This window comes from Acanthisitta chloris, unplaced genomic scaffold, assembly GCF_000695815.1.
Source record: "Acanthisitta chloris isolate BGI_N310 unplaced genomic scaffold, ASM69581v1 scaffold29530, whole genome shotgun sequence".
Classification (NCBI taxonomy): Eukaryota; Metazoa; Chordata; class Aves; order Passeriformes; family Acanthisittidae; genus Acanthisitta; species Acanthisitta chloris.
In genome coordinates, this window is record NW_008651542.1 from 7,469 (window position 1) to 31,972 (window position 24,504).

The window sequence follows — 24,504 nt, forward strand, 5'->3', positions numbered from 1 at the left end:
GTTTCCTCCCATGAAAAAAAAAAACCCCTTAATGCTCTTGAACAGAAATATTTTAGAGCTATTAATATGAACTGTGTTGGTGGGAATTCTTGCACAGAGGATTAGAAACTATTTTAAATGCTTTCAAACTATCTTAACTGATGCAGCTGGAGAGAATTACAGTCCTGAATCCTAATGGCATTGACAGTGGGGGTTGGCAGTTGTGTTTTTGGTGTTGTAGTGGTACAGTGGTGATGAGCTCTGACTCAGACCTCAGTTCAGCTCTCAGTTGTTTGGACTGAAGGAAGTGTGCACTGAGAGTGGTTTTCCCGTTAGAAGGAATGTGGATTTCCTCAGAAATTCAGGCTTGTATGAAGACATATTGTGATAGCAAGGTTAGAATATTTATCCCTTGGGGAAGTATTTACTTTTTTAACCCAGAAGACAGTTTTTCTTGGGTACTGTTTCTCCATGGTAGTCCCTGTTTGTGTAATGTGTTACAGTCTGTATTTACTCTAATATTGCAGCACATAATTCTGTTAGCACAAGTAGAAGAAAGCAATAACCTGATTTTGGCTCTTCATAACAGCATTTTTCTTTCTTTTCAGAGCAAACTTGATGATTACCAGGAACGAATGAACAAGGGAGAACGTCTAAATCAAGATCAGCTGGTAAAAACAACAAAATTACTAACCAGATCTCTGCTAAATTGTTCTTTGATCTTGGTGGGGAGGGAAGGGAAGGGGTGAATTTCACTTCCCCTTTCCCCTAGTTTAAAGTTAGATTTATCAGAACCTGAAAAAAACAGGTGGAGGAACATGTTGTAATGCTTTATACTTACTGAGGCTGGGAATAAGCTATGGTGAAAATTGGCAAATGTTACGACTTACGACCTTTGAGAGAACTAAAACCTTTGAGGTTCTCTGGACATCTTCCATTTCTTCACAGAAAATGTGTCCAGGGAGAACTTAGGAGCTTAGTCCCTTGCAATCTTGTGCAATCCAGTTAGAGATGAAGCTTGGACCAAGGGCTGGGAGAATAAGCTCCTTCCATGTGTATGTCCCAACTATCTGTGCAGCAGATGTGGAGCTCTGGATGAGCTGTGTGCTGCTTCTCTCCTTGTTGAGGCTGCTTCTTAAAGCAGAGTGTTGTAGAGCTCAGTTCCACAACAGTTTTGCAACTGTGGCAAATCAAAAGTATCTATTTAAATTCAGTTGCATGATGCAAACATGCATATTGATGCTGCAAGAGATTACAGTAATCAGTAATCAACAGTGTTCTGCTGATGATTTTTAACACTGGAAAGTGAAGGGAAAAAATGTACCTTGCAGCTATTGCAGCTGTTCACACTTAAAAGGATGAGCTGCTTCCCTTGGTCCATGGGATCTTTTCAGCTGCCAGTGCTTCCTTTTGGTTCTCCTGTGTCAGCTGAAAACTGAAATACCTCTGATGCATGTATTTTTCATTTCATATTGGCATGTTGTAAAGATAAACCTTGGCTAGGTGTCTGTTTGGTGAGCAGGGAACATAACTGACATGTCACATTGAGAAGGAACAACAGCCTGACTATAAAACATGATAGAGAAAATCTTTTTTGGTTGGAGAAAGGCTGAAAGTATTTGTTACTTTCACTTATGGCTTCTGCTTACTAGAAATTAAAGAAGGAGAATAAGAAGGTGGGACTTCACTTTTCCTTGGCTCAGCTGTTGTCACCCAGAACTTACCCATTATGGAATTTGGCACAGTGATTTAAATGTCTCAGCCATACTTCTCCCCCAGTTGGATTCTCTGTGATTTCCCAGTACTGCAGTGGGTTGAGGAGTTTGGTTTGCTTTGGTGCACATCAGCATATTTGATTTAAGAAGATAGCAGAAATAAAGATTCCTGGAGAAGGGACCACTGTGCTCTGTATAGAGTTCAGATTTTGACTCTGACTGGAGACAGCAATGTAGGAATTCTCAAACCTTTATCTCTTGAGCAGTTTTCAGTTCCCAGATTGCTCTTCTCCCCCATTCTCCCATCCTGCCAGTTCGTTTTTGTCAGAAACTGGCTAAAGCCAAACATGAAATTCATCTCGTGTGTGAGCATGTACAGGCAGATGGTTTAGCATATTTATCTGAGAAACTAAAAGCCCTAAACACATACACAAGTATTTTTGATACTTTGTCTAGGGAAAATCAAATCTGACTTAACATAGCTACAGTCCCATTCAGGGATGCTGTGCCTCACTCAGGAACAAGGATCGTGGGACTTCATTTGTTGCATGTGTTCTGTTCTGTTTGTGATGGTTTACATTTGTGGGTTTTTTTGTTTCTTTTAAGGATGCAGTGTCAAAATACCAGGAAGTGACAAATAATCTGGAATTTGCTAAAGAACTGCAGAGGAGTTTCATGGCTCTGAGCCAAGATGTAAGTAAAGAGCAAGTGATACCATGCGGGATATCCAGACACTTGGGCTTTAAACTCTTTCACTGATGCAGTAGCCACCTCTGTTTACGGACATGAGTTGCTCATGACTTCTTGTATGTTTGACTGTCTCATTCTGTATACTAGTTGGTGTCAGGTTTTCTGAAGATTTCTGAAAGATTTTCTTGATGCGCTGCATAGTATGGAAACAAGAACAGTGCAGTAATTTTCTGACAAAACTTAACTTGCAAACAGTGAGATGACAAAACAGGCTTGTCATGCACTGTGACAGTCACTTGCTGCCAGGGGTAACATTTTCTTAAAAGAAATTGATTTCACAAGCTTGTTTCTCCCTTTGGAAAGTGACTGGGGGTTTTAATTGCTTCATTTACCATAAGGTATAATGCCTCAGCAACTGAAAGCCTTGAAGTTTCTTTTCCAAGATTCTTCCTGTCTTGTTCGTTGCAAATATAATCTGAAACAACAGTATGAGGCAAGATTAATATTGTTTTCATAAAGGATAACTTAATGCTAGTAAAACTGGTGGTCTTTTGGGTTGGTGTGTTATCAGGGAAGCAAAATGACTGTGATCAAAAAGAAGTTGGAGTTAATGAGTTCTGGAAAGAGCAGCAACATTGGAGGAATGGGTTGTGCAGTGGATGTTAGTGCAGCAGACTGGGCTAACAAGTGTATTTAGTTTGTGAACAGACTATGTGGTAATTGGGAGGACATCAGCAGCCTCGTGCTACAAACTGCTTTCTGCATTTGTTGTGGCTGTAAATTTGAGGGACTCAAAGCCAAGCTGGTTCTTTGCTTTCCTTGCATCAGGGTTCCATCTAAGTCTGGAATGTTAGTAGTGGAGAACTTTCTCTTTTGGACCAGTTTGCCCTAAAGTATTTCCCTGGTGAGCTCACTGCTGAAAGAAGCCAGTGAATCCAGGAGTAACAGATTGATGCTCTGCTTCCAAACTTGCTTCCAATTTTTCCCAATTGGAGTTAGTTCTCATACTGCTCATTTGAAGATATGTCTTTGATTTTAAAAAAAGAAGTTCAGATATTTCAAAGAGAGAACGTTACAAGGTAGAAAGTAAACAAGCTAACTTTGGGTTGCTAGATGCTTGAATTAAGAGTAAGGATGGAAAAAACATCCTGTAGGTTCAGACTAGTGCTGCATTTAGACCTGTGCTGTGACTGCAGTTGTAGAAGGTTCAGTGCAGAGCACAAGGCTGGTGATATGTCATCCAGTCTCTTCCAGCATCTGTGGTGCTCAGACTGAGAGTGCTAGAGCAGATGTATGCTTGTTCCCTTCAGTGTCTGACTGTGGACCTCATGTCCAAGAATTTGTTTAAATCCTTTTTGAACTTGCTGATCCTGTCTATCTCCCTAGCCTTTCATGGCAAAACATTCCATGAGCTCCCTCCCATGGTGTGTGAAAAAACAAAGAGTACTTTTGTTTATCTATTTTAAACTGATCTCCTGGTAGTTTCAGTGAATGCCTCCTACTATCATGGGATATGGTGAATAACCTCTCTGTTCACACTGTCTGCTGGCCTTTGTGGCCTTGGTGAAAAATCTGGATCACCCATCCTCCTTCAAATGGGAGAGCCCAACACTTGGGCTCTACTCTTGCGTTCTCTGTACCTTTTTTATCAATAGAAGACATTTCAAATCTGTTTTTTTCCTCAGAATTCCCTACGGAATCCAAGTTTAATCAATTTCAAATGTGTTTCTAAACAGATCCAGAAGACAATAAAGAAGACAGCTCGCAGGGAGCAGCTGATGAGAGAAGAAGCTGAGCAGAAGCGTTTAAAGACTGTGCTGGAGCTGCAGTTCATTCTGGAGAAGTTGGACGATGATGAAGTGCGCAACGACCTGAAACAGGGATCCAACGGGGTACCAGTGCTCACAGAGGAGGAGCTGACAATGCTGGATGAGTTTTACAAGCTGGTGTACCCTGAGAGAGACATGAACATGAGGTAGGGTCACAGCAAAGTGCTTTGCTTTGTCGGTGTTAGTCATAATATAGTATGCTAAGGGGGTGGAATGGACCTTAAAGATCACCTAGTCCCAAACCCTCCTGCCATGGGCAGGGACACCTCCCACCAGACCAGGTTGCTCAAGGCTTTATCCAGCCTGGCTTTGAACACTGCCAGGGCTGGAGCATCCACAACCTCCCTGGGCAACCTGTGCCAGTGTCTTACCACCCTCAGATTAAAAAACTTCTTCCTAATATCTGATCTAAATTTTCCTTCTTTCAGTTTATCCCCGTTACTCCTTCTCCTATCATTCCAGTTCCTAACAAGAGTCCCTCTCCAGCTTCCCTGTAGTCCCTTCAGATCCTGGAAAGTTGCTGTGAGGTCTCTGTGCAACCTTCTCTTCTCCAGGCTGAACAGCCCCAACTTTCTCAGCCTGTCTACATAGGGGAGATGCCCCAGTCCTCTTAGCAACTTTGTGGCCTCCTGCAGACTTGCTTCAACAGTTCCATGTCCTTCTTAGGTTGGGGACACGAGAACTGTACACAGTATTCCAGTTGGGGTTCTCACAAGAGCAGAGTAGAGGGGGAGTCAGTTAACAGTGTGTTAGTACTGGGATCATTTAAAGACTTAGTAAGAAAATAAGTCATATTAATGATTGTTTTTAAGGTTGAATGAGCAGTATGAGCAAGCATCTGTTCACCTGTGGGACTTACTGGAAGGGAAGGAAAAACCAGTTTGTGGAACAACCTGTAAGTATAGTCTGTGTCTGAAGAGACAGCACACTGAATTTGTGCTTGAGATAAAATACATGTCTGATGTAAGAGACCTTTGGCAGTTACTTATCTTTGTGAGTTTTTAGAGTAACTGCTTTTTTTTCAGGTCTTAGCTGGACTGTAATAGAACAACTTCTGAAGTGTGGATTTACTATATAGTGTATTTTTTTTCCTGATGCAGCATCACTCAGTATTTAAGCTCAGTCAATTCCTGCTACTTCACCAGTATTCTGCTGGTCCTTAGTAGCAATCCTTTCTTTTCTGGAAACCTGTGTATGAACAAGGAGCTCTGTCAGTAATAAGACCTGATGTATCAACTGGTGTGGCCTTCTTTAAGTGGGATGTTCTCTCCCCCTTGGCTCCTGCAAAAAGCATTCTGGTTTTGCCCTATTTTCATTGATTCCCTGTGCAGATGAGGTGTGATCATGCCAAGTAGAAGCTTTTTCACAGAAATACATGTACCTGCAAGTACAGTAATGCTGCCTTGCCAGTGTGCCTGATTGCTTCTGGGTTGAGATGCTCCAACATTCATCTGAGGCACTGAGTGCAAGTGTTTCTGCTTACAAAGGCTGTTTTGAGCTATTTCTCCTCTGGGGAAGAACCTTCATGAAGGTGGTACCTGTGTAAATTTGTACTGACAGTTGTTTTGTTAGAAATTGTGGTACAGCAATGGTTTATTTTAATTAGGAAATTACAAATCAGTCAGATACAGTTGAAACTCCAGTGAGTTGTGACAACTTTTCCAAACTGAAAACTAAGCAACCAGGGATTTTTTTTAATAGCAGGAATAAAAGTATGGCAATTAAATTAATAAACTTCACCTCCCTTTGAAGTGCCTCACAAATCTTCTGAAGAGTATTTTATACTCTTAAGACTCTCCTTTCCTTTGAGATTTCTGTGTAACTGTAGTGGTCATGGACTAGCTTGGGGACATCTTCCCAGGAAAAGGGTAACAAAATTTGTGTGTGATATTTGGGAAGGAAGGAAGAGATGTTTAGGATTGAGTTAGTGTTAATCTTTAACTTCCCTTTTCCTAGATAAAGCACTGAAGGAGGTTGTTGAACGTATTCTTCAGACTAGTTACTTTGACAGCACCCACAACCACCAGAATGGGCTGTGTGAGGAAGAAGAAGCAGCACCTGCACCTGCAGTAGAAGACACTGTAGCAGAGGCTGGTAAGGACATCAAGATGCCTTGTGACTAACATGTTTGTGTTGTCTTGTCTCTGGGTTTGTCAGAATGACTGAATTGGAAATGCACTGTTCATCTGGAGTATTAAAGCAAGCAAAGATTAAAGTCCTTGCTGCCTGAGGCTTTGCCATTTTGTAGTGCTTCCCACCAGTCTATGGTAGAAGGGAGCAGGTTTTGAAGCAAAGAGCATGGTTACATACTTCAGAAACTTAAGAATATTGTGTCAAATTTTAAGGAAAAAACTCTCATGTTGTGTAGAAAAAAGGAACTTAGGATAGCTGGACATAATTCTCCTTAGCAAGAATTTCATGTGGGGGTTTTATCAAACTTTGTATCCTCCAGGTCTGTAGCACGTGGGTGGTTGGGGTTTTTTTTTTTTTAGTTCAGAGTTGGGTTTTTTTCATATAAATGGTATATTTATTTTCCTTGCAGAACCCGATGCAACGGAGGAATTTACTGAGCCAACTGAAGTTGAATCAACTGAGGTATTATTCACTGGAAAGATTGTCATTTTGTATACCTTTAATGCCACTTACTTTTACTTTCATACCCTTTCTTATTTTTATTTTAGTATGTAAACAGACAATTCATGGCAGAGACTCAGTTCAGCAGTAGTGAGAAGGAACAGGTAGATGAGTGGACAGTTGAAACGGTTGAGGTAAGATCTTGTGTACTGCAGGTAAAATTGCAATCCCTGTTTCTGCTGACTCACAATCCATGATAGGTTTTAGTATTGCATCCCTTCTCCCTCAATATATATATAAAATTACATACGTTTAAGTAGGCTTGGACTCACTACTCTTCAATTACATATTTAGCTCAGGAGTGCCTAAAACAGAAACAAAAGCTGTGCAGTCTTGCTAAGTTTGCAGAGAAGTTGCTTTTGTTCATTAGTGGCTTGCTTGGGAAAGCAGGACTTAAAAGTCTTTGGCTTAAAAAGACTTAAAAGACTTTTTTTTAAGCCCTTTTTATTTTAGGAGAACTTAGATGCAAATGTAGAACTTAGAGTTTACTTACCAAGCTGCTGAGAGCATGGTGTAGTTGTGCTGTCATTGAGCAGGTCCCTGGAGAGGGAGCTGAAAATCAGTATCTCAACTAATATCTACTCCAGATTACTTCTGTGCATAATTTTATGTTCAAATACGCTTGTATGTATGTCTCTGCTTTCAAGAACTACAGTTTTTCAAGTATTTAACTTGTTACTACTCTGCAGTTGAGTGATTTGTCACTTGTGATGTTTGTGGTACACTGGTCCTGGGATCCATTCCTAGTGTAGTGATTTTCACTCTAGGCTTCACTACATGTACAAGTCTATGGTTTTATTGCACTAGAATTTGTGTTCTTGGTGTACTGGAAGAGACAAGTCCCGTGGAGTCATTCAGATGTTTGGTATGTTGGAACTTGAATTGTGTCTGTCTGTTAGAAACAGCTCTGAGCAGCATTTTTCAGGTGCTGGAGACTTAATTTGTGATTCACTTTAGCCTTTTGAGCTGCAAATTACAGATGGTCAGTTTATTAGACTCTTTCTTGGTGTCTTCAGGCTCTTTAAAGTGTAGGAGTGAAGCAAGTGTTCATCATCTCTTCAGGTGGCGAAAAAAGAGGAGCCTGATTATCTAATCTGCGCAGTTTTAATTGAGTCTGGCTGAAATTTGGTTCTTACAGTGTTGAAGACCACTAAAAAACTTAACAATACTCAGGATGGCTGTGAGGCTTCTAGAACTGACTAAACAACATATAAGTGGTATGGCTGAAGGCATGAGAGTATAGAGAATGTCCTAGTGGTCAAAGCCTGTTGTGCTTCCCTCTGCTTCTAAACTGTCAGACACTCAGATGCATCCTCATGGGAATAATAATAATAATAATGAAATGCAGTAACTGTGTTAGTATGGTAAAGAATTCAGTTTCTAGTATCAGTCTGACTTCAGAAACTCCTAGTTACCCACATACGTCTCTCAGCTAAATCTGGGTTGTATCAGCTTTGTTTTCCTGTAACAATATCAAGAACATACACTTCAGTTGTCCTTTCTGTCCCAATATCTTGGACGTCGTAAAAAGGAGCAGTTTACAAGAGTTAGCGTTGAAGGCTGATTCTGCTTAATTAAGAAGCTTATTTCCTGAGATGTAGCACAAAAAGGGGAAATTGAGAGCAACTAGCTTTGAAATTATTCTTGCTGCTCTTCTGACACCACAGTCCCATTTCTCATGGGAATGCAACTGAACTGTCCTTAGGGAGGATGATGATACATAGTGTACAGAGCTTCTGTGCTCTTCAGCTCCAGGCAGTTGTGGCATTAATACAGGGAGAGCTGTGAATGATAGTTGTGAATTTTGGAAGCTGAAAGAGTATTTGCTCAGAAGATTTCCATAACTGTTCACGAAGAAGGGGAAGGCTATCATGAAGCCATCTCTCTTTCAGTAGCCCTCAGGTAGATGTGATACTGTCAGGATTTCTGTGGTATGTTTGGAGTTTGAGAAGTGACAGTGTCTTACAGGGAGGTTTTTGTATGTGCCTTCCATAAGTTTTAAACTTAAGAACTTACTTGTGCATTTTCCAAGTGTATTTGGATTATATGATTTTTCATTTTGGTGAAGATGTCCTTTTTAGGTAATAGTATTTGTGGGGGGGTTGTTTTGTGGGGGTTTAATTGATTTTTTTTCACTGCTTACTTTGGAATAAGTACCTGAATGTGCTTGTACACAAAGGTCTTTGTGTCTTACATTGTGGAACTTTGCTTGAATGGATTTTCTGTACGATTGGAAACTGTGCTGACACTGCCAGAACACAAGTTCATTCTGGTTGGTTTGTGGTCTCATTAAACTTCTGGTTTTACCTCTCCTTTGCCCTTGGCCTTCTGTACCCTCTCTTCCTCCTCTGATTGTGTCTGGCAGCTCTGCCTGCTGACAAGGTCCAGGACAGGGTGTCAGGCAGGCGTCAGAGTTCAGCCTGCAATTTGGGTCAAATGCTGTTCTCCAGGGAGGTTCAGCTCTCCTAAAAGAGCAGTTTGACCTTGCTGCTCTGTCCCCAAGATGAATGGAGGTGTCTCTGTACCTTTTTTTATGCAGGAGACAATTAGAAACCTGTTAACTTGAGAACTGTGTCCTGACCATGGGTAACTTAACACACAAAACTTGAAATCTGTTTACTAGTTACACCCTGTTGTGGTTATAACAGGTCAAAGTACCTGATAGTAAAACTGAGGGAATAGGTCCTAAACTGTCCTTTTGTCATAAAAAAGAGGATTGAAAAAGATGATGTAAAATCTGAAGTCAGTACTGTATTATTGTAAAAAAGGAAAATGTTTGGTAAGATTTTGTTACTGTTTGTGTTCTTGATTATTCCATCAACTTGTTTTTTTCTTGAAGACATTGAACTGTTAAAAATGACTTGGACTGCGTAAGTTGAATGACAGTGCCCAAATAATGGAGAGTATTTTTGGTAACAGTTCTGCTGGAGATGAGTGGCTGCTGCTTTTAGCACTCACGATTCACCCAGTGATCTGGCCTGTGTTTTTCCTTTAATTTTTAAACTTTATGATATGCAAAAGGTCTCCATATGTGCTATAGATAAAGTTTTCCACTCAGAGGGCTTAGTTCTTAATTTGGAAATAGTCCTTAATGTGAAATCTGGGCACTGTGCGATAGACCAGAGCAGTTGTGCTTGGTTTCCAGAGTGGACAGCCTCAGGGAGTTGTCAGATTGCTTCTCTGTGGATGGCTAATAGTGCTGATTCAGATCTGAAGAGAGTCCTGAAAAGGAATGAAGGTTGTGGTTGGTTTTCAGTTTTGTCTGTATTTTATTTTCCGTTACAGATGGGTAGGGATGTGGTCAAGGAACAAGTCACTGGAGTTTGAGGCAATTACATGTGCAGAATGTAATACCTAAACAAGGTTTGGAAGTCTGAGCAAGGAACAGACATCCTGGAAGATGCTGTAGGTTTCTTGGAGAAATTTGAAATAAAATTTACAGGCTTCAGGGTGGGTAGTGATAGCATGAGCTTAAAGTTCAGACCTGTGGGTACAGGATTGGTCTGAAATAGGACTGGTTTGTCACTTGCCCTGACTGCTGTACAAAATCTGTCTCCTGCAGCTCTGATAAGAAACGAGGTCTTTTGCCAAATGTTGGGAAATTTCAGGTGCATGTATGCTCATTTATATCCTCTGCAACTGTGAGTTTAAGCTTATCTGTTTATCTGGAAGATTATTGATATTATAAGCTCATGGCAATAGAGAAGCAACAGACAAGTTATTGATGGGTATTTTTTAAAGGACATTGGGTTTAGAGCATTTAAAGGACATGAATGTAGGTTGAAAATGACACTTCTGTATTGTGGGAGCTGCCTACAGAGCTAAACTGGTTAGGGACATCAAAGTGCTGCTTTGTGCAGCTCCGCTGTCCTTGTTGCTGTCTGTTTTCAAGCTGTTTGATGATGGATGTTCTTAGATGCTCATGTCCAGCTTTCCTGGTTGCTCTGCTGTCTCTGAGCAGGTGGTATTTGAAAGCATGTTGCTGTTGTACCTTTGGTGTGTGCCGTATCAAAATATGTCTGGTAAATCTGAGCCTTCTTGCCCACTGTGAGTTGTGCTTCTGCTTCTGGGCTTCTGGTGTCCCCCCACAGTGCTGTCTTGCAATTTTGTCATGCAATGCTGCCTGCTGTTCTCTGAGACCATAAATCAGCTAGCTAGGGTAGCAGTGGCTATGAAAATTTAGCAATTTGAAATCTTAAGAAAGACTCAAAATCCTGACTCCACTTATATTTGCCCAAAAGCCATGGGAAAATAATTGTTCACTATTTGTACATGTTTCTGAAGCTTACTCTTCCCCTACTTTAAATTACCAGATGCTGATAAATTTTATCACATCCTGCTTTAAAAATATCCCCATTGTAGTGCCATTATTAATGGGGAGAAGATGGAGAAAAATAGAGCACAGTGTGAACTGTGTGATCCTGTGAAGTGCTCAGATCAGTAACTGTCCACCAGCATTGGCATGACTGTAGGATGTAGTATTTCTCTTCAGCAACACTAGAGTAATTACATCCATAATGAGTTAGGCAATAGCCATAAATTTCAAGAGCTACTGAGTCACTTCTGTGCACTGTTGACTTGAGCTGAAATCTCAGTCGGTTGCTTGTCTCTTGTTAGGTCGTAAATTCGCTGCAGCAACAGACACAAGCGACATCTCCTCCAGTTCCTGAACCTCACACACTCACTACTGTGGCTCAGGCAGACCCTCTGGTTAGAAGACAGCGAGTACAGGACCTGATGGCACAGATGCAGGGCCCCTACAACTTCATGCAGGTAATTCTCTGTTCTCAGTGTTGATGTTTTTAAAATACAGTAAATTGGATTTGATTTTGACTATTTTGGGTCGGTTTTTATCCCCCCAGGATTCTATGCTGGAATTTGAGAACCAAACACTTGACCCTGCCATTGTATCTGCACAGCCCATGAACCCAGCACAGAGTTTGGACATGCCACAAATGGTTTGCCCTCCAGGTTTGTAATGGTAAATCCTAAACATAAATATTGGGGAAGCCTGCAAGGCACCTATCAGAAATGCTTCAGTCACTGCTGCATAGTAAAAGGGTCAGCACAAGTAACAGTACAGTACTGTTAAAGTGTGTTTTATCTAGAAATGTGGTTGTACTTTTCCAGCATACTATTTGAAGACCTCTAGTTCTCACTTGCTTCTAAGTTTTGCTTGGAAATGTGGAACTAAACTTTTAAGTGTGGATCTAAAACTTATTTTTCGAATGGGCAAAGTATAATTTTGCTTTGGATTATTCTGGACAACTAGAAAAATGTTCTTTGCATGAAAACAGAAATTGGTAGTTTGAGGATAGCTTTGCCATGCTTAAAGTTTCATCATCTTCATGATGATCAGATAAGTGGTTCGAGTAGGTAATGCTGTTCCGTAAAATGTTTGATTGTACTATGTAATAAGTGAGATTCTTTTTCCTTCAGTTCATGCTGAGTCAAGACTTGCCCAGCCTGCTCAAGTTCCTGTGCAACCAGAAGCTACGCAGGTAAAGTGCTTAATAAATTGGATTTTGGATTTGAGTTTTATATTGACCTGATCGCTGTTATAAAAGGGTTTAATTTCTAACTATATGAACAACTCAAAAGGAAAAGCTGCAGTTCTGATTTGGGGAAAGTGGTTATGTCCATTATCTCCTCAGTGTTGTTGCTTGCAAGCATTGCCATATCCAGGTTCTGTGCTCTGCAGACAGTGCATGTTTTCTGCTGTGGAGTCTTATGAGGTTACCATGCTGTTTGGAAAACTGTCAGGTTCAAGGTTTGAAGCACGGGTTTACTGAGGAAACTGCATTTCTAATTAGAGACCTCTTAAACTGTAAGACAATCACAGAAGCAGTTGCAGTTTTAACTTGAGGTTCCTCTGTGTGTTCTGTTCAAGATGACCTAATAATTTGCCATGTCAGTCTTTGCCTGATAGTGTTCTTGTTCCTCTTAAGCCATGTGTGGCAATGCTTCTAATTTAGCCAAAAGCAGATAGTCCTTCATGTATTTGCAACAGAAATGCCAAAGCCAAGATAACTTGGTTCAAGGGCAGCCTCTGTCTGTTCAAGTGGCCATCAAAGCACAGAGATTTAATGTATAGAGTTTGTGTTCTGCTTTATTTGCTTGCTCTGTTAAGGATTGTTGCTTGGGTAGTATTTTCATACTTGGAGTTGTAGAACAACCAGAACGACTTGAAGGTGGTTTCAGTTGAGCTTTCCCAAGATTCCTGTTTAAGTATGACCTCTTCAGCTTTTTTCTGCAGTGCATAAATGAAGTAGTCACCTTTTTGTTAACCCCTTCAGTTTGTTACTGAATTGTGTAGTGATTAAAGAACTTGCTGGTTTTGTATTAAGCATGTGTGGCATCCCTGAGGACTGTGCTGGGTCTGGTTCCTGTAGGCATTTGAAAACCAAAAGAACTGGATAGATGATGTATCTTGGAGTTCTGGTGGTACAGACCTCTTGCTTCATGTTGTCCCAGATTAGATCTGTGAGGTTTCAGTCACTCATTTATATAGGAGCAGTAATGAGGGGACTTGCTTTGTAATGGCTGTGAAGATCTGCTGGCACACAGACTTGGCCTAGAGAGTCACATCCATTCCAGAGTTCGCTGATATCTCTAATAACTGTGTGTGAGCATCAGCTGACTTTGGGGGCTTTGGGGTTTATTTTGTCAGGTTCCCTTGGTTTCTTCTACAACCGAGGGATACACAGCCTCGCAACCCATATATCAGCCTTCTCACACAACAGAGCAATGGCCACAGAAAGAATCAGTTGACCAGATTCAGGCAAATGAGGTTTCAGAGGGATGGGAAGGACTGATTGCAGGTCTCCTCAAATGGTAGTCTGTTTCGTTGTGAAAAACATTGAGTTCTCTAGAGATAGGGCCACTTCAGTCCTGTGTAATTTGGAAATTTTTGAGCCTGTCTGTGACCAGTAAGTCCTTCATAGTTAATTTGGGAGATTGTTTGTTTAGTTAGCTGCAACATGCCAAGATCAGCATGTGAGTGTCAGTCTTGTTGGCTTAGGAAACGTGATGTGTTTTTTACATTGGCCAGCAGTTAGCTTAGCCCAGGAAATTCATGTTCCCCTCTAAGGTTTTCTAGTTGTGTTTGAAGTTAACAAGGGAGGAGACTGCTAGGTTTTTCCTCCCCCATTTTGCTGTGTGAATGGCTGTTGAGCTGAAGGAGAAAATAGTGATTTGTTGAGGTGAAGCTGAGACATTGTCACTTTTAAGTTAAATTTTTGCTGTCTCAAAAGCTGCTAAAATATTGTTTGTTTTCATTATTAGGCTTCAATGTCACTGAATGCAGACCAGACCCCATCCTCATCATCACTTCCTACTGCATCCCAGCCACAAGTGTTCCAGGCTGGATCTAGCAAACCTTTGCATAGCAGTGGAATCAATGTCAATGCAGCTCCATTCCAATCCATGCAAACAGTGAGTACTAAATTAATGCTGAATCCCTCTGTTTTGTTAGTCATTCCTTTTGTTGGAATCAGGCATGTAGTTACGTAAAATAGGGTTTGGTTACTTACATTTCTCAGACTTCTGATGCTTCTTTATGTGATGAGATGCAGAGTTGTAAGAACAATCTGGAACAGAGGGCTCTTTTTCTGACTTTACAGGTATTCAACATGAATGCACCTGTTCCTCCTGTTAATGAGCCAGAAACCCTTAAGCAACAAAATCAGTACCAGGCCAGTTACAACCAGAGTTTCTCCAATCAGCCTCACCAAGTAGAACAATCAGATCTTCAGCAAGAACAACTCCAGACAGGTAAACTGACAGCAAAAGCTAAAATGACAACAGCCTCAGTAGAGCAGCAGAGGCTGTGGAGTCCTAGATGACAGAGCAAAGCATATCACACGCTCTCAAATGTTCCTAGTCTTGCAAAGCTTTTCTCTGAACAATACCAGGTTTTGTTACTCTGTCTCATCCTGAATATCCAACAGGGAGTGAAATTCAGTATATCTGTCTCCAACTGTTAAAAGAATTTTGCCACTTGGTTGAGTTTTCTATGGGTTTAAAAAGCCATGAGCAGGATTCACAGATAGAGTGGAGTACTTGCTCTGCTGATGTTAAGCTTGGATGATCCTTAAACTTGCTTTTTAAAAAATTGTGTTATTTGAGGTGACAGTTTGTAAAGGAAATAGTAGGCTAGAAGTGAGCAAATGTGAACTGTGTCTCACAGATGATGTAAGGTTCACAAAGGTCTGGAGTCTTCTTCTGAAATCAGTGAGATATGGCTTGAATTAAGCAGGGAAAAACCTTTCCAAGTTAACAGTTTAAAAAAAATAAAAGTCTATGTCCAAAACTGTTTCTCTCAGCACTCTCTTCACTTTCACTGAGAAAAAAGGTGCAGATGCAGAACCACAGAATCAGTCAGGTTGGAAAAGACCTCAGAGTCCAACCTATGACCTAACACTCCATATCAACTAGACCATGGCACAAGTGCCATGTCAAGTCTCTCCTTAACCTCTGCCAGGGATGGTGACTCTACCACTTCCCTGGGCAGCACATCCCACTGTCTAATCACCTTTCTGTGAAGAAATTGCTCCTAATGCCTAACCTAAACCTCCCCTGGCACAGCTTGAGACTGTGTCCTCTGACATCCCAGAGAGGGACTTTGAGTGAAGGGCACAGGACAGATGACAAGGGTGAAGTGCTGACAACTCCTGGATGTGGAGTAAGGAGGAAGAGCCTAATCCTTTTCCTCTCTAACTGAACGTTGAGTTTGATGAGAGTATATATGGGAAAACAAAGAAATAGACACTTTTATATTCTTTTTTCTCCCAAATTCCACTGCAGTGGTTGGTACCTACCATGGCTCCCCGGACCAGACTCACCAAGTGGCAGGGAACCACCAGCAACCTCCCCAGCAGAGCACTGGATTTCCAAGGAACAGTCAGCCTTACTACAACAGCCGAGGAGTGTCCCGTGGTGGATCCCGTGGGGCTCGGGGCTTAATGAACGGTTACAGGGGACCTGCAAATGGATTTAGAGGTGAGCAGCTTCATTTAACACCCACTTAACTCTTACTGATGCTTTTGCAAACACCATGGCAAGATAATAGCAAGTGTTAAACTGAGCTTTCTTTATTAGACTGTAACAGTATCTGCAGGGTATTTAAACTTGGGATAAAAATCCCATTTGCTTTGGGTAACTTAAGCAGCTCAAATTTTGTTGTGTGTGGTTGGGCATCATTTTCTTCTGTGCTGAAGGCTTAGTGTTAGTTTGATGAGACATCTGCTGTGAATATAATCAAACATGATTATATTCACAGCAGAATTCCACAATCAAGTGAGGAATTCGAATGCCAATTGGTACTTCAGGTTGGTTTTTATCTTCAGCTATGGTTGAAGGTCGAATTTCATGTTCTGTCACAATAAGAATGGGTTTGATGATACAGAAATACAAGAATAAGAGTATGAGAGTCACTGCACTGAGGAAATTAACAGGAGTGGAGGAGTGATACTGTAGTTCTGGATAAAGAGGGAATTTTCATGATTCCTGGAGGTGATTATATGTGGCTGTCAGTGTTGCAGTGGTGTGTATGCTGGAATGGGAGAGACAGTTTCCTTATCAGGTGTTCTGGCATTAGACTAATGGACACAGATACTGTCTGCCATGTTCTCTTCCTCTGCTGTGGCTGGGGACTAGAGAAGAAACCTGTGCAATAAAAATACAACTGATTTTATTAGGAATGCAGTAGTCACAGCTGTTATATTTAGATCCTAGTGTCATGTTCTGCTCTGGACTGAACGTTCTGTAAATCAAAGCTCAGATGACTAGAGAAATGCACTGAATTGCTGTCTCCTCCCAGTTCTTAATGGATCTTCACTCTCCTTGTAATAGCATTAGCCCTGATGGAAACAGTTGTTGGATTTCAGGCAAACAGTCCTTGCTAAAGGGTGAGGTTTGCTCAGGTGTAGCTAAAATGTTGTTACTGCTTTTCTTTATGTAATAGCATAAAGTCAAGTAATAAGTTTTCATTTCTAAGTGAAAGACTTGTGCCCTGTTCCTTAGGGGGATACGATGGCTACCGTCCCTCCTTTTCCAACACTCCAAACAGTGGTTACACACAGCCCCAGTTCAGTGCTCCTCGGGATTATTCCAACTACCAGCGGGTAAGCTACCAGGATGTGGGGAAAAAGGACCTGTCAGCAAAAGCACTCAAATCTGTCAGTGACAGCTTGCCCCAGGATTTCTTCATTGCTAATGGGACAGGCTACCTCTGTGTAGTTTGAAAATGTTGGACACTAAATATATCTATTTGCGTTTCTTATATTGAGCAACACATCTTGGAACTGGAGAGAGCATTTGTCATTGCACATTTTATTAGACCTGCTGGGCACTAGGAGAAGTAAGAATTTATTCTTCCAAGATTAATTTAAGCTCATAAACTGCTGCATGTTAGTCACACATGTTTTGTCAGTGCCTGTTGCTTTTAAAACTTACTTTACTGGCAGTTAACGATCACAAAGGAGCCCAGGATTTATGTCATAACTTTTTACATTTCTTTGCTTCAGGATGGATATCAACAGAATTTCAAACGTGGCTCTGGACAAAGTGGACCTCGGGGAGCTCCTAGAGGTAATTTCCTCAGGAGTGAGTAACTGATTTGGGCTAAATGGAAGGTTTTGATCCAAATTCTAGAGTTCTGGATTTAGAAAGCAACCTCACTCCTTGCTCAGCAGCTCAGCTCCAGAATGAGCTTCTTGCCTCTGTCCTCATAGCCAAGCCTGCTTTGAGCAGGGGTTGGACTTGGAGAACCTCTTGAGGACCCTACTGACTAGATCTGGGGATCCTTGGAACTTGTGCTGGGAGTTTAGTTGGCTGTTGAATGAGGAATTCTTGGAAAAGAAGTACAAACAGCAATTGCTGTTGACACCTTAAATGCAGCAGAACTGCTTAGGTGCCTTTTATTAATGAAACCCTTAGGACACAAAACAAAAAACCCCTGGACATAGTGAGGTTGAACTTCTAACTTTTATTTTTGTCACTGTCTGCTCAGTTATCTTTTTCAGTAGATTTCTGGGGATGAAACTGTTATGTGTCTCAGTGCAGACACTTCATGAGTGCCTTGGCAGTGAGGACAGCTTGAGGCTGTACATTGCATCAGAGGAACCCCACGTGGTAGTTCAGCTTTGAAGGGTTCTGTCCTTGCCTGTCTTGGCACTGAAAGTCCTGAGGTGTGGAACTGTGTGGCCTAGAGTTCAGTGTAATTCAGGCTGTGGTGAAGCTGAGAGCGTATTTTAAGCACAGCTGTAATGAAGAAGGTCTTAGTTTAGACCAGAACGTTTCAGAGTGTTTTTTAAATCTTTTAAAAATAACCTGACTCGATGCATAATTCAGACCATTTTTGTGTGTTTTCTAGGTCGTGGAGGGCCCCCAAGACCAAACAGAGGGATGCCTCAAATGAATGCTCAGCAAGTGAATTAAACCCACTCACAGGATTACATTCAACGCCAAAACCATGCTGGCCAGTGTACTATACATGTTACCAGAAGAGTTATTATCTATTTGTTCTCCCTTACAGGAAGTTTGTTGTAAAGGGACTATTTTCATTGCCCATAATGACAGGACTCCAGTTGCCAGCTTTATATTACCTGGATATTGAAAGGAACGAAACAACGTTTACTCTGCATGTTCTGTCCTAAGCATCATCTTGAGCCTTGCACATGAGATTCAGATTCCTCACCCTTGCTAAGAGTAAAGCAAAAAAAAAAGAAAAATAAAAGGCAATTTTCAGGGTGATCCAATCTCCATGGTTAACTGAAGTGGCAGGAAAAAGCAAAGACTCACTTCTGACATTTAAAAGTGATTTAACAAATTGGGATAAAATCTGCACATTGATAAAGATTTACTGGTGGCAGTTGGCAAAACTTAACGTTCCCATGACAGGATGGAAAAGGTGAAGTGTGGCTTGGTAGAGCAACTGCATTTCAGCTTTTTCTTTCTCAATTGAAGCACTGAACAGTTCGAGATGTGTAGTGATGCAATTGCCCTAAATAGACACGTGGGCTTAGAGCCAGTTTTTGACCAAGAAGAAGCACCCTTAGCTGCAGCACTCCTCATCACCAGGGCCCTGATTCCTGTGGCTAAGGGTTTCTGAGCGCTTGCATAACTGCTAATGTAACTGTGTAATTACTTTTTCTAGGAGAAAAGAGAAACAAACACACACAAAAAAAAGTTTGATTAGCTCTTCAACAAAATTCTGCAACAGACGTTGAGCTCTGATCTGGATGGCCACTGTATATTTGACATGAAGTATTTAGGTATCTCTTTGAAACACTTTTAAGTTTCTTTGATAGCAATGACTTTTGTAAGGATTGGTATTCTCTATCATTCCTTATGACTTGCACATTGTCTGTCACTAATACTTGACTTTGCTGTATTATCACCTAAATAACTGATGCCGGTACTGATGGAAATCTCTAATGGATAATCATAACACTTTTGGTCACATGTCCTTTTATCTTTCCTGCAGCCTTGAAGGTTTTAAGAAATCTCAAATGCCGCTGCTGCTGCCCTTTTAATTGCTCTCTTTTGAAAAGCACCAGTATGTGTTTGAGTTGATTTCCCCTTTTCAGGGAAATGACAGCCAGCAGTTACAGTTCTAATGGTATAAGCAAGACAAATAAAACATGTTTATAAAAATTGTATCCTGGAACACTGGTTTTCAACGACTGAAACGGATTCAATGTGATGGGGTGACATTTCATAAGGTTTTTTTGGGTTTGTTTGTTTTTTTTTCCCTGCTAGAATCTCTTTTTTCCTGACTAGATGTAAACCCTCCTCCTGTTTTTCTTGGTTTTATTCTACTAGCTGTGACTTCTGGGAAACTTTTATTTTTATGGACTTTTCCTTTTCATCAAGGCAGCAATGTATAAAAGAAATGGCATAAGACTAGGAGCTGGAAAATACCAAGTCTTATTCAAGTTTTACTGCATCCTTGTGGTATAATCCTTGGAAAATCACTTGTGCCTGCCTTTTGCGCACATGCACTCTCTCTGCAGTGGGGAGAATATTTTGATAGCTGCCTCCATAGAGGTGTTGGTAGTTCTGTTGCATTCTATAGCACCTGCAAGAAGAAAAGTGCTATATTCTATGTTAAGTATTGCTCATCAAACAATTCCTACCTGTGGAAAGGTGAAATTGAGGGACAGCTACGTGTCGTTTAACTGTTCTGTACGAAACTGAAGGTTGTTTTCACTCAAAGGGTCATTTCTACTTTGTATCACAACTACTGAACTTTCAGAACTCGCAGTCAGTATTTCTGGCTTTGTGGTGGAACAATCTGAAACTCCATGCAAATAGGTGGCAATATCACTTTTTCCATGTTCTGTGTGAAGAGCACAAAGGAAAAATGTTTTTTACTGTGGAAAGTGATAAGCTTGTGAAGACAATATTACACACCCCAGGCGTCTGGAAGTGTTGCTGATGTCTGGAAGCAGCAGATTTAGTCAAGGCCTAGAAACATTCCGTACCAGTACAACAATCCAAGCTGCAGTTTGGTGAGAAGTTGCTGTTCTGTGTCTTTTTTTAGGAAGCTATTACTGAGATAATAGTCCCAACTGTTTTTTAACTGGAAAAAAAATAAAAAGACAAACATTTTAATGTTGAACTGATGTAGGAAAACAGTTATTTTAATTCTTTTTTTTTTTTTTGGTGCATCAGCTTTCTAAATGGTTGGTAGAACACAAAGCTGTTCAGCTCTTTCCATTGCACACCAAATGCTTCTTAAGTAGCTCATTGTAGGTTGACAGTAAACTTGCAGCATCCTGAATTAATTAAAGACCGCTGAACTGATGAAAACATTCCACCTACAGTTTTTGGGGTTGGCTTTGGGGTTTGTTTTTTTTCAAATTTATTAATAAAACATTGGATAGCTGAGAGGCCTCTTAATTGAGAAACAAGTTTGTAAGCCTTTCTTTGTGTGAAAATGGTCCTTAGAGTAGTTGCTCTGCTGTTTGCTGATGGAGGGAGAGGTGTTACCGAACTGCAGCAAGTCTGTGAGGTGTGTGTGAGCTGGGAGTTTGCACTGACTCTTTTAATTGGCAATACATGGTCTAATAAACAGTGTCCTGAGGCATCTGCTCAAGTCACCTGTGGCACATGGATCCACTAACTGCCTTTCTGGCCTGTTCAGAGCTTTAAATTACCTTCACTCCATTGCTTGGCTCTAGATCTGAGCTCCATCCAGATCACAAGCACTCCTAGGTATGTTTCTTTTGAAAAAGGTCACAATTTTGAACAAAGACTGTTACAAGAAGTTCATCTTGAGGCAAACCAGTGGCAGTTTGGGGCTGGTTCCAGTGCAGAGCCTGTTCTGGGTTTTGGCATGAGCTGTTCATTCTGGTTTGGTGCTGCTGGGAGGTAACTCAGCCCTGATCCTGTGCTTGGAGAGCAAGTGAGCATGGCACAGAGCTGCTGCTGGGCCTGCACGTGGGCACAGCAGTTGCACTCCTTGGTTTTGCCCAGTTCTTCTGTGAATTGGTCTTTTGGAAGAATTAGAGACATTGTAGCTGCCTTCTTGAACATACAGCTCCTGTGATTGTTTTGGCAGGGCCTTCATTAGCTGGGCTGTGGTACCATACAGTGGTATTTGTTTGAGAAGGAACTTCCAGCTTCAGCCTCTTACCTTCTCTTGGCTGTGACACAAGCATTCTTGAGCAAATAGTTTAATAACCACTCAAGTATTTCAAATGTTTCTACCTAACCTTAATATGTCTGGGAAACTTGGATCCTTCCTAGACATCCTACAACTTAGAAATCATGAGCTATTGTCTTACACCTAAGGCAAATGTTGCCCTAAGCTTTGATGTTTATGCTGTGTAGAGGCTGTTTTAAGAATAGTTCACCAGTACAACTGTAGGATTTTGCTGTGGAAAGAGTCCTAGACTTCACTTATCCCCTGCTTTCCAAAATACTCACTTGCATACAGAAATCTCTGAAGGAAAATGTCATTCACAGTAGTTGGAAGAGTAATGTTGGCTTGTTAATAACCACTTAATGTATTGCTGGGACTTGACTTCCAGAGAACTTTATGACCTTAAAAATGAGTCTTCTCAAAATGTCCTGCTGACCTTATTTTTTTCAGGCAAATTGATTGCATTGCAGGTCTTTGGAGGATGGATCAAGGTTCCTTCTTGCCCCCAAATGGCATTTCAGTAACTACTTTGGAGAGAGAATAGTTATTGAAATTTAAAAATACTGAAAAGATGATAAATTATACTGAAAAAGTGGTTAAACTTCATATGGTTAAAACCAAATAGAGCAAAGTCTTTGTGGACCAGCAGAATAAGATACAGAACCAATTAGTGTGGTTGCTAATTAGATGTGCTGTGTAGGTGTTATAAACCACTGATTGACCAAAAAGTCTGAAGAGCAAGCAGGAAATGATCCCAAACAGTAAAATGCTCCTTTTGAACAGTCCTTTGGAGGACTCTTTCCTTATTTAAATCTGGGCTTAAATCTAATTACAGTTATTGTCTGGAACTTAACTGGAAACTCAACCATTGCAACATTGTGCAGTTTCCAATTGACAAAATCTGTTAAAATGCCTTTGTTCCATCACAGCATCAGCATCTGAGCATTCCATTGGCCTCATCCTGATCTTGCCTGTCTTGCAGTCAGTGGCAGAACTTAACAGAAGGAGCTTTAAGGTGAACTTTGGGAAGATCTCCTCACTTAACATCAGATTAGCACACCTGATAGTTGTGCAGAAGGCTCATCCCTTAAAACATAATATTTTGTTTGGCAAGTACGTTTTTCCAGAGGGAAGGAGGTGGAGAAGGTCCTTCCAACTTGAGTTTTTGTTGTGGTGTGGCAGAGCCTGACAAGGAGCTAATTTTCTGACCTGTTTATCTAAGGGAAGAGGTGCTATTCTACTAACCACTTTTGGAACCAATGCTATTAAAATTGTTTGTGGCTCTCTAGATCTAGCCTTAATGGAGAGAAGGAAATCTGTTTTCCAAAATCCACATCCTAATGCCACTGAGCAGCATGTAAGAGAACTATGTTAGGATCAGCCTAAGTTGACATTCTGTTCTGAATTGAATTTATTGTTTGCTCTTTCTGCAGTAACTGAGTTTAAAAGCCAAGTTCTGTGTCCCTTCACGTTTTAATGCTCATAAAATAATCAGATGGGTGTAACTAGCTCAGTTCCAGCTCTGCTGGCCAATTTATCTCTTCTGTGAACAGCCCAAATAGTGGGTCAGGAGTATACCTGGAATTCTGGTTTTAAGATAAATTTTAGTACTTACCCATTAGACTTTTGTTAAATGAAAATGTATTTCCTTTTTTTGAAGCTCTTCAATTATAGAATAAATTTTAGTAATGCTTCTACCATATAAGTGTTCAGAATTTTTAGTTCATTGTCAGGTTTAAATTTTCTGATGGCCTTAAACGTACCTGTATATATGTCTTTGCAGTTCTTTAACTCAATGTTGGAAACAAGTTGGTCCATGGCTTATGTAAACCCTTGGAAAATAAATCTATTTAAATGTTTTATGTCCTTCCCTTTTAAGCAAATATTTCATACCTATACCTTAAGGACTTGTCTTGCTACACTTGTGTTGCATTGGTGGTTTTGTCTCAGTGACTGGGTTTACTCACCTCAAAAAATACTGTTCTACAGCCTTTATGAATATTAATTCAATAGTTTTATCCTATTTTTGCTATATTTTAAACCAAATATCCCCAAGTGCATCCAGTGGTATTAAACACATTTTTTCCTACGATGTCACCTGGTTTGAAATACTTCATTGTTTGAATGTTCAAGTTCTAAATTTTTTTTTGGCAGTATTAAAAGCTAAGAATAAATATATCTATGCAAATAGTTCGGCTCAACTTTGGTATTGAAAGGTTAGGGATAGTTTTGCTGTCAGTTCAAGAATAGATTTTGTTTCTGAAAACTCACTAGACTTCCAAGTCAGGTTGATAAGTTGTTTTCTTGTTGCAGCTCCACAGTTGTGCAACTCTGTTTTGTATAGACAACTTTCAAGCAGCTGCGGTGGTTTTATTAAACAGCAGAGTTTAAATGTTACAAGTTATGTAGTTATATTGAGGAGCAGATCCCTAACACCTCGGGGAGGGTCATGATTTAGCATTGGATAACGGTGTATCCTGAAGATTTGTTCTTTTCTGTACGTGTGTTCTGTTTGCTCTCTGCAGTCTTGTTTCCTCGGGAAAACTGTACCCAAATGTCCTTTTTTTATATTCCTTTTTCGTCCCTCTCACCAGTACCAAAGGCCACACAGACACTGACATGGAACTGCAGGAGGTGGAAATGGAATATCTTCCAAGCCAAAGGCTTGGTGTGTGTGCCTACAGGGCTGGGGTTTGCAAGACAGATTTCTTTTAGAACAAAGGCTTTAAATAAAATCAGTGTTGCCGTGGCGACTGAAGTTTGCTTCGTGCCCTTTGTACAGCTGAAAATGACTGAATTAAACCAGAAATAGCCGTGAGAGGCAAGGGCTGGTTTGGGGCGCTGAGGGCGTTTGGGAGCCGGATGGTGTGTGCTTCCCGTGTGTGCCGCCTCAGCTCCCACGTGGGGAAAAAAAAAAAAAAACACAGTTCAAATCATTCGATTAAAATAAAAATAAGAATATCATGTGTCTCTAGCAGTCGGTGTGCGCAGGCAGCGCCGCGGGCAC

At 40.8% G+C, this 24,504-nt stretch overlaps 1 protein-coding gene across 1 annotated transcript; it reads left to right on the forward strand.

Annotated features, from left to right (window-relative positions):
- Positions 1-587: 587 nt before the first annotated feature.
- On the forward strand, positions 588-19,029 carry CAPRIN1 (cell cycle associated protein 1; the record flags this gene model as incomplete). The annotated part of the gene is made up of 17 exons (XM_009073762.1): positions 588-650; positions 2,301-2,387; positions 4,121-4,359; positions 5,026-5,108; positions 6,170-6,307; positions 6,756-6,808; positions 6,895-6,981; positions 11,465-11,620; positions 11,710-11,818; positions 12,287-12,348; positions 13,518-13,628; positions 14,132-14,281; positions 14,470-14,620; positions 15,653-15,847; positions 16,871-16,971; positions 17,374-17,437; positions 18,222-19,029. Coding segments are annotated over 17 exons (1,914 nt in total), but the record flags the coding sequence as incomplete, so codon positions are not given.
- Positions 19,030-24,504: the final 5,475 nt, after the last annotated feature.